General features: G+C 38.3%; 1 protein-coding gene and 1 non-coding gene across 2 annotated transcripts; one reads left to right on the forward strand and one right to left on the reverse strand.

Annotated features, from left to right (window-relative positions):
- Window positions 1–5450: 5450 nt before the first annotated feature.
- LOC141716259 (small nucleolar RNA R71) lies at window positions 5451–5557 on the reverse strand. The gene has a single exon (XR_012572976.1). It is a non-coding gene; the product is annotated as a small nucleolar RNA R71 (small nucleolar RNA).
- Window positions 5558–9541: 3984 nt separating this feature from the next.
- On the forward strand, window positions 9542–10066 carry LOC141714819 (uncharacterized). The gene is made up of 2 exons (XM_074518314.1): window positions 9542–9649; window positions 9749–10066. The coding sequence occupies exons 1-2, from the start codon at window positions 9542–9544 to the stop codon at window positions 10064–10066; spliced, it is 426 nt and encodes a 141-aa protein (XP_074374415.1).
- Window positions 10067–10543: the final 477 nt, after the last annotated feature.

Genomic DNA, 10543 nt, shown 5'->3' on the forward strand with positions numbered 1-10543 from the left:
GAGCATTCTCATAGTACTCATGAAACTCTTGGTCAAGCAGATATGAACCAAGTTTGATATCTTAACGCGACCAAGTCACAAAATATTCAGTATATATGTGTATATACTTTTTGAAATTTTGGAAATCCTCTTCCATGCATAATATACACAGAGTTCCATTCTATAACTGTATAAAGATATCGTTGCAAGGTGATCTCATATATCTAAACTTGTCTCAATGTTTTTCTGAAAATCTTTGTCACACATAAGATAATCATTTACTAGATATAAGTTGAAAAGATGAAGTTACAAGATACTCCAATATACTTATATCTTTTACGAATACTACTTGAACTACCACCGTTTAAGGTATAAATAGTTCATCCCACAGATAAAGTTACAAGACAAAACTTGTATAGAGTCAATCTCTGAAATATCATCAAAATGAAATGAAGTTAAGAGATACTTTATTTGATGAAAACATCATTTTGAAAACTCGACCCTTCCAACACTCAACAATCGCCCAACCGTAGCCTTTCTATCGAAGTGCTCTGGGTAGTGTTGTAGAAATATCCAACTGGATGATGAACTCATTATGGGAGTTTTCCGCGCCAGGAAGACCACTCACGATGATCAGTCGCAGTAGTGCAACCCCACCATTTTCTACATATAGAGGAGAACCGTCAGATTTACTTGTCAACCGAACACTGGACTCCTATGGAATGGACCGTCTTAGCGGAACTTCCGGGCCATTTGGGCCAATAAAATAAGGCTGGGCCGGCGCCACTCGACCACTTACGCCACTCCTAGTTCAGATGAAATCCATGACTCTGAAACGTAAAGCTCGTCCCCCCTTTCCCGAAGTAGAAACTTGTTGATACGGCTCCACCAAGAAGTCGTATCTAGTTAGAAAGGAAAACTCACCGATATTTCCCAGGCGATGCCTGTTAATGGATTAACTTATTCCAAGAATTTTACTTCCCGAGTGTTGGGTAAGTAATCGAAAACTCTTTTCTCAAAACAGCATTCTTGTTGTGAATATAAAAATACATCACGGAGCCGGATCCCTCAGATTTTTGAGTGAGTATTTAAATCCCCTTCGAAAGAAAGATCTTAAATTTGAAAACGAGTTTTGGGATGTGCTCTAACTTTTAATATCAATTTGAAGACTCAAAAACATTTTAAAGAATGTTTAGAGTAATGATGATTTAATAAAATAAATCAATCCCGATATATTAGGAAATATCTGAATATTATTATCTAAATAATATTCCCATAAGGATCATCTTTATAAAAATATTTGAAGTAGAAGTTTTAAAACTCATACTTGAAATGAATAATAAATAAAAAAATATACTTATATGAAAGTACGATTATTATTCAAAACTATCGAATATACCTTATCTGATTAGTAGTTATATAAAACTATATATATATATTATGCTCGGGAACATCGACTCCCGGTTTAGAAAAATGTTCACCTTTGGGTCCCCTATACTAACGGTATACGCAACTACTGCTTATCTCTAGCATATATATTACGTAATTTATAATCATTTGAATTTAACAAGGAGATATCACGATTACGAAACAGGCATGCATATATATCATATCAACACGCTCCAATATATCGCAAGATTTGCTAATAACAATTATACATTTATCACAAGATAATGCATATACACATATACATGACAACAACAGTATAACGGGTAGAAAACTTGCCTGAGCATTCCGGGATAGACTTAAGCTTAGAGTGGGTCCGGTAACCTATGAAAAACAACATAATCCGGAATTAGACCACGGTCGCTTAAGAAACTAGTCAAAACTCACTCATACCCTAATGGTCGCTTACGGTCGCTTATACGCTTAATGATTTGCGTTAATCGCACGCGTACCCTCGGCTCCACTAATTTTAATAAATTAACCGTTACGAATTTTAAGGCGACTCTTTCGCGAATACTCTACGAACTGCCTAACCCACCTTACATAATTGTTTCGTAATCCAATTAGTCTTTTAAGGGCCTTAAACAAGGTCTCAAAGTAAAGCGAGGGGTAAAGGTTCGTTCCCGAAATGCCGTTATTTAAAACGGTCGTTTCTCCTAAACTATACATCGGAGCCAAGCGAACCACATATCAAAACGAAGCTTACGACATGCTCTAGCTAATCATGGTAATGTTACAGATTGGTCACTGAGTTATCTGGTCCGAGATTCATGTACAACAGTCTAAGGAAAACGGGCATTTCGACGGCTACATTTACGAGTTTTCCAAGTTTCTCACTACACCAAAACCTCACCAAACAACCCACAATTATTAACACATCAAAACCTGAACTAAATAATACTATACCAGTCCTTATTCTCCAGATTCTTCATCTCAATCAACCACAATCAAGTTCTATTAACTATAACAAGATTCATTCACCAAATCACTCCAAATTCAAATCAAAGTACTAATAATCAAAGATTATGATTCTCATTTAGAAAACCAACCATCAAACTCAGTAATAATCAAAGTAAAGTCTAGGGTTTGAAGTTTATACCTTCCTTGGGAGGTGTTAAGTTGCTAGGAAGCATAGGGAGCCTCCTACAAGCTTGATCTTTCCAAAGAAATCAAGAACACAAAGTTAGGCTTTGAAGTTTCTAAAAGTCCGATTGAAAGAACTGTAAAAATGAGGGTCTTACCATGCTTATTTTGACGAGACTTGTGAACAAGAGTTGTAGGCCATCTCAATACTTTCTAACGAGCTATAGAACGCTACATTTGAGTGAGTATTGAAGGAGATATGGCAGTTTGGAGTTGCTGAGTTTGTTTTGGCCGAGAGCTTCTTCTTGGAAAGTCAACTCTTCTCTTTTTGATTTATGTTATTTGCTTGGTTGATTCTTCTTTTTGTCTTGAAATTTGTTTTAACCTTTTTACCATGGTTAATTTTGTATGGCCAAATATCACCCAACAAACAAAACTCCTTTGTCATGCTTATGCAAGCAAGCTTGTGTCATTTGATGACATCATCATCCACTACCTTTTTGATTAATCCCTTAATTACTTGGCTAATGACCGCTGATCTGTTATACAGTTCACTTATCTTTCGTTTTCGTTCGTCGTTTGAGGGATCATATCCGAGATCTTATTATTTGGGTTTGTTCCCTTAAACCTTTCTCAATATTTTATATTCCTTTTATGATCCTCTCTTATAATCCTTGAATTTAAATCCTTTTAATTATGTTACCTTATACTCAATTCTTTCGGTATCTGGTGGATTTTCGGGAAAAATCAAAGTGTTCGAATTTTGATTCTGACGATCTTTACATACATTTATTTAATTTATGGAATACTAATACGATCTTAGAATTTCCATAATAGTACTCCTATATATCATGGTCTGATAATTTTTCTTAATCAGCATTGTCAGCACAAGTTACTATTCATCAGGGTTTCAAAAATTTCCAAAAATTGGGGTTATTACAATTGAGACCCTACGTGTCTATAGAATTGACAACATAACGATTTAATGCACAAGTTATCTATCGTGATTACATAGGGCAAGTAAGATGGTTAAAATTACCTACAAATCATGCATATCAAATATATGAACCTATGCTAGCATGGCAAGTTCTAAACCCCTATATTCACTTTCACTTCAATGAAGATTAACACGTTATCTTATAAATTTGCGACGCTCATAAGATGAATAAGCACAACCAATACTAGGATATCATACAATGACCATACACTAAGGTATCGAAACAAATTAACTATTGAAATCCATAAGTAAATTCGTTAGAACACCACGATAACGATTAGCCCATAACCCAACTCATCATAACCGTGGGTTCCGATGAAAGCATGGTATAATAAACTAAGTCTTTATAAACTGAATAATAAACCAAAGTACGTTAAACAAGAGTATAGGTTTAACAAACAAGAAAACTGGCATCCAAGATTACAACTCAATTAAAGAATCACAAGTATAAACAAGCTTTTCTTCACCTTTGTTGTATTTTTGCTCCTAAGTCTTCTCGCCATCTTCACCTTAGTCTCTATTATGAAAAACGTCTTTAAGATGTCTTTATATAGCAGCCCAATCAACATGGAAGTCCAGAAAATCACTCTTCTACTTCCAACAAGATTCTTCAGTTTCGGCCTGGCACAGGAGCGCGCTGTCTCTTTATTGTTCTGGCATGGCCGCATCCTATCACAGCGCGGGCGCGCTGACCTACTAGAAAAAATTCTGAACTTTGTTTTCTTTGCTAGTTTTTGATGGCGATCAATGAGCGAACATCCGAGACACCTTCCTTACACCAATTTAGCAGCAAAACAATGCTAAACCTCCTTATTCCTTCAGCTATTCCTGAAATGCAAAAAACACTACAAAACACTTCAAAAACACAAACAACTCGAGTAAAAAACCAATTCAAGCCTTTATAGGACATTCTAAGTGGATATAAATGCCACTTAACATGTGGATGCTTAGTAATAGGGTATACATACAACGAAAGTTGGCGTATAATAATTTCGTGTTATCTGATTAGTTGTCATCACCATCACATGCTAAGGTTAAAGACATAGACTTTGAATTAAGTATTTAATGAAGTTAGAATCCAATGTTTATTCTCATATAAGTAAATCACTTTCAATTCTCTTAGCTAATGTTTGATAGTATAATTTATTAGTTAATCAAAATTCAATTTCTTATTGTCTTAACATTGAACGATAACCATACATTGTTGCATAAGTGCATAATCTAACATTAACCTAAACCAGTCCCTGTGGGAACGAACTTGATTTATATATTATACTACTTGTGATCGCGTACGCTTGCATGTATTTTCGCGTTAGAATTACAGTGAACAAGTTTTTGGCGCCGCTGCCGGGGATATCGGTGTTAAATTTAGTTTATGTACTTGACATCCGTGGTCGTTAAAGTTCACTGACTCAGATATTTTACTTTGTGGTTTACTTTGTTTATGTTTCAGGTACTCTAGAGAGCGTGTATGCGAATGCGTTCTCAAACTCATAAGGAAACATTAGGCGAAGTTGAAGAAGAGGAAAAACTTAAAGAAAAAGTTCTTGTCGCAATGGGAGAACCCACAGCAAATCCGAAAGCTTTGATGGATTATTCTCAACCAACGATCAATGACATTCAGTCTAGCATTGTCAGACCATCCATTGCGGCTAATATCTTTGAAATAAAGTCTAGCACGATTCAGGTGGTGTAGAATTCAGTCCAGTTTGGGGGTTCTCCAACCAAAGATCCCAACATGCACATTAGAGATTTCATTGAGATCTGCGACACTTTCAAGTTCAACAATATTTCTAAAGATGTTGTGAAGCTGAGGCTTTTCCCATTCTCTCTAAGGGATGAATCTAAGTGTTGGTTGCAGTATCTACCAGCAGGTTTTATCACTACTTGGGAGGATCTTGCTCAGAAGTTTCTTACTAAATTCATCCATATGGTGAAGACAGCTGCAATCAGGAAAGCTCTTACTCAATTTGCACAACAATCGGGAGAATCTTTGTGTGAGGCTTGGGAGCGCTACAAGGAGATGCTTAGAAAGGGTCCTCATCATGGCATTCCTGATTGGATGATCATTAATTGTTTTTATAATGGTTTGGGAGCGCAGTCCAGACCCATGCTCGATGCTGCATCAGGTGGAGCCTTATGGGCTAAGAGCTATGATTAAGCTTATGAGCTAATTAAATTGATGGCTGCTTATCATCTAATTATGGAGTTAATCAGATTACTAGTGTTTGTGAGCTTTGTGCAGGTGTACACAAAATGGAGCAGTGTCCTATATCTAGTTAGTCAGCTCAGTTTGTGAGCAACTATCAGAGGTCGCAGCAACCAGTTCCTGCCACTTATCATCCTAACAACCGCAACCATCCTAACTTCAGCTGGAGCAATAATCAGGGTGGTGTGCAACAGCCTTATCAGTAGATTGGAGCCAAGTAATTCAACCTTATTGGTTTTTAACAACAGTATGCACCAAGACAACAAATTCAACAACAACCATATGGATGTGCCTGTGAATATACTAATGAAAAATATGCATTGGAGGAGTTGAGGCTTATGTGCAAAAGCCAAGTAGTTTCAATCAAGACTCTTGAGAATCAAATAGGGCAAATGTCCAACACTTTGTTAAACCATCAACCATGAACTCTTCCTAGTGATACAGAAGCTAATCCAGGCAATAGGGAAGTCAAAGAGTTGAAGGAAATAACCTTGACATCTGGAAAGGTTACGAGCCCCCAAATTCAGCAAGATGAAGATTCTGAAAACTCTATTCAGAATGCAGCTGCAGCTACACCATTTCAAATTCCAGAAATGAGAGAGTAGCTGAAAAAGTTATATAGAAGGATGCTGAGGTGGAACCGAAGAAGAAAGTTATTGAAAGTAATCCTCATGAGGGTAATACAGAGGATAAACAGGTCTACCCACCTCCGCCGTCTCCGAAAAGGCTTCAAAAGCAGAAGTTTTATATGCAGTTTTTGTTTGGAGGTTTTCAAGAAGTTACACATTAACATACCTTTTGCTGAAGCTCTTGAACAGATGCCGAGCTATGCTAAGCTCATGAAGGGTATTCTATCTCAGAAGCTAAAACTTGAGGAGTTCGAAACCGTTGCTCTAACGAAAGAGTGCAGTGCTGTGCTGCAACAGAAACTACCTCCTAAGCTTAAAGATCCAGGAAGTTTCACGATACCTTGCACCATTGGCAATCTGTCGTTCGACAAGTATTTGTGTGACTTGGGAGCTAGCATCAATCTGATGCCCGTGTCCGTTTTTAAGAAACTTGGACTACCTGATCTAAAACCCGTGAACATGTCTTTGCAGTTGGCTGATCATTCCAGCACTTATCCGTGAGGAGTAGTGGAGGATATCTTGGTTAACGTGGATAAGCTCATCTTCCCTGCTGATTTTGTCATTCTATACTTTGAGCAGGATAAAAAGATTCCCATTATCTTGGGAAGACCATTCTAAGCTACGGGCCGAACTCTAATTGATGTGCAAAAGGGTGAACTAACCATGAGAGTTCAAGGTCAGGATGTCACGTTCAATATCTTCAATGTAATAAAATTCCCCACTGATGAAGATGAGTGCTTTAAAGTGGAGTTGGTCGACTCCGTAGTGACTTTGGAACTTGATCACTTGCGAAGGATTTACGCCTTAGAAAGAGCCTTGACGGGGGATTTTAATAGTGAAGATGAATAAGGGGAAGAGTAGATGTAGTATTTGAATGCATTCCCATGGAAGAGGAAGTTGGACTTGCCGTTCGAGTCTCTTGGATTGGAAGAGCTGAAAATTCTCCAAAGCGTCTTAAGCCATCTATTGAAGAAGCTCCTACACTTGAGCTCAAACCACTACCTGATCACTTTAGGTATGCATTTTTAAGTGATGCATCTAATTTGCCTGTTATTATTGCATGGAGAAGCTCTTGAGAACTTCGAGAGATTTTAAATCAGCAATTGGATGGACTATAACATATATCAAGGGAATCAGCCCTGCTTATTGCATACATAAAATTCTGCTTGAGGAAGGAAGCAAGCCAACTATTGAGCAATAAGGGAGGCTAAATCCTATCATGAAGGAGGTTGTGAAGAAGGAAATTCTTAAATGGCTAGATGCATGAATCATTTATCCTATATCTGACAGTTCGTGGGCGAGCCCGGTGCAGTGTGTGCCTAATAAAGGAGGCATTACCGTTGTAGCTAATGAGAAGAATGAGCTCATCCCTACTCGGATAGTTACATGATTGAGAGTATGCATGGATTATCGAAAGCTGAATAAAACCACAAGGAAAGATCACTTTTCGTTTCCATTCATTGATCAGATGCTTGACAGGTTGGCTGGACACGAGTACTATTATCTTCTGGATGGATATTCGAGATATAATCAGATTTGCATTGCTCTAGAAGATCAAGAGAAAACCACATTTACTTGTCCATTTGGCACGTTCGCTTTCCGTCGAGTCTCTTTCGGACTTTATGATGCGCCTACTACTTTTCAGAGATGCATGATGGCCATTTCCTCAGACATGATTGGCACTAATGTGGAGGTGTTCATGGATGACTTTTTCGTGTTCAGGACTTCTTATGATGAATGCTTGCATTATCTTGGTTTGGTACTGAAAAGATGTGTTGAGACCAATCTGGTGCTCAACTAGGAAAAATGTCACCTCATGGTGCAACATTGTATCATTCTTGGGCACAAGGTATCTAGCAAGGGTCTTGAAGTGGATAAGGCCAAGGTGGGAATCATTAAAAATCTTCCTCCGCCAATCTCAGTTCAAAGAGTCCGCAGTTTTCTTGGTCATGCCGGTTTCTATCGGCGATTTATTATAGACTTCTCCAAAATCTCTAAGCCTTTGTGCAATCTGTTAGAGAAGGATGTTCCCTTTAAATTCGATGAAGAGTGTCTAGCTGTTTTTGAGAGCTTGAAAAAGAGTTTGACTACCGCGCCTGTTATTACTGCACCTGATTGGAACCATCCCTTCGAGATGATGTGTAATGCTAGTGACTATGCAGTTGGAGTAGTTCTTGGGCAGAGGAAGCAGAAAATTTTCCACATGGTTTACTATGCTAGTAAAACCCTTAATGGTGCTCAGCTGAATTATACCACTACAGAGAAACAGTTGTTGGCAATTGTCTATGGTTTCGAGAAATTTCGATCCTATTTGCTTGGGACAAAGGTGACAGTTTATGCTGATCATACTGCTATTCGATATCTGGTATCGAAGAAATATTCAAAACCTCGCTAGATTTGATGGATTCTCTTACTTCAGGAATTCGAGCTAGAAATCAAGGATCGAAAAGGTACAGAGAATCTGAGAGTAGATCATCTCTCACGATTAAAAGATCAAGGTAAGGCTTCACAAGAAAAGATGTTGATCAATGAATCTTTTCCTGATGAGCAACTTTTTGGGGTGCAAGAAGAAGAGCTATAGTTTGCAGATATTATGAACTATCGGGTCAGTAATGTTATTTCCGCAGAGCTTTCTTATGCTTAAAGGAAAAAGTTTTTACATGAGGCAAAGTGGTATCGATGGGATAAGTCGTTCTTGTTTAGACAGGGAGCTGACCATATTATCAGACGATGCATTCCGTATAGTAAGACGGAGGGAATCTTATGTGACTACCATTCTACTATATATGGTGGACATTATGGTGGAGCCAAGATAACTTCCCATATCCTTCAAGAAGTATTCTTCTGGCCTACCTTGTTTAAGGACGCTCATCAGTTCATTTCAAGATATGATCGCTGCCAACGAGTTGGTAATATATCCAAGAGAGATGAGATGCCCCTTAATGTGCTTCTCGAAGTATAGATTTTTGATGTTTGGGGAATTGACTTCATGGGGCCATTTGTCTCATCCTGCAACAATCAGTATATTCTGTGACGGCTGATTATATGTCCATATGGGTCGAGGTGAAAATTTTCCAACCAATGACGCTTAGGTGGTGATTAACTTCCTTTATAAGCATATTCATGCATTTCGGCACGCTAAGAGTCATAATCAGTGACGAGGGATCACATTTCTGCAATCGTAAGTTCACTGCATTGATGGAGAAGTATCAGGTGAATCATCGTATTACCGCAGCCTACCATCCTCAAATTAATGGGCAAGATGAAGTGTCTAATCGGGAGATTAAACGTATCTTGGAGAAGGTGGTGAGTCCATCAAGAAAAGATTGATCTTTGAAGCTAAATGAAGCTGAGTGGACATATAGAATAACATTCAAGACTCCTCTTGGTATGTCTCCTTTTCAGTTGGTGTATGGGAAGGCGTGTCATTTGCCTGCAGAGTTAGAGCATAAAGCATACTGGGCTTTGAAGAAGTTAAATCTTCAAATGGAAGCTGCTGGAGAGAAAATAATGCTTCAACTAAAGGAGCTCGAGGAGTTTCGACTACAGGCTTATGAGAATAACAAAGTGTACAAGGAAAAAGTCAAGAGATGGCATGATAGGAGGTTAGTGCACAAGTCATTTGTGCCTGGTCTAAAAGTTCTATTGTACAACTCTCGTCTCCGTATTTTCCAGGAAAACTTAAGTCGAGGTGGTCAGGGCCATTCACGGTCAAAACTATGATTCCATATGGCGCGGTGGAGATTTTTGATAAGCATCTCGACCAAGCATTCAAAGTGAATGGTCAGATATTGAAGAATTTCTATGGCAACTTGAGTTGCAGGTTTCACGTCAAGCTAGAGACGTAAACCAAGCGTTTTATGGGGGCAACTTATGACTTGTTATATTTTAGTATTAAAAAAATCATCTTTTTTCCAGAAGCACGGAGTGCCCGCGCCAGAAGTGGGGCGGTCGTGCCTAATTGACAGAACAACAGCGCGCCCGCGCGGAGGAGCGGGCCGGCCGCACAGCTTCCCTGAAAAAAGAAGAAAAAAATAGAAAATCAGAAAAACAAAAAGACTACCCCAGCCCAATTTGAATTACTACCCTAATCCAACCCTAATTCCTATTCCTAAACAAACCTAACCCCACCCAATCTCTACCCTATATATACATACATCGTACATCTATTCTAATTTCAAAACCCTAGCTTCTCCTATA

Source organism: Apium graveolens, chromosome 3 (assembly GCF_009905375.1).
Source record: "Apium graveolens cultivar Ventura chromosome 3, ASM990537v1, whole genome shotgun sequence".
Classification (NCBI taxonomy): domain Eukaryota; kingdom Viridiplantae; phylum Streptophyta; class Magnoliopsida; order Apiales; family Apiaceae; genus Apium; species Apium graveolens.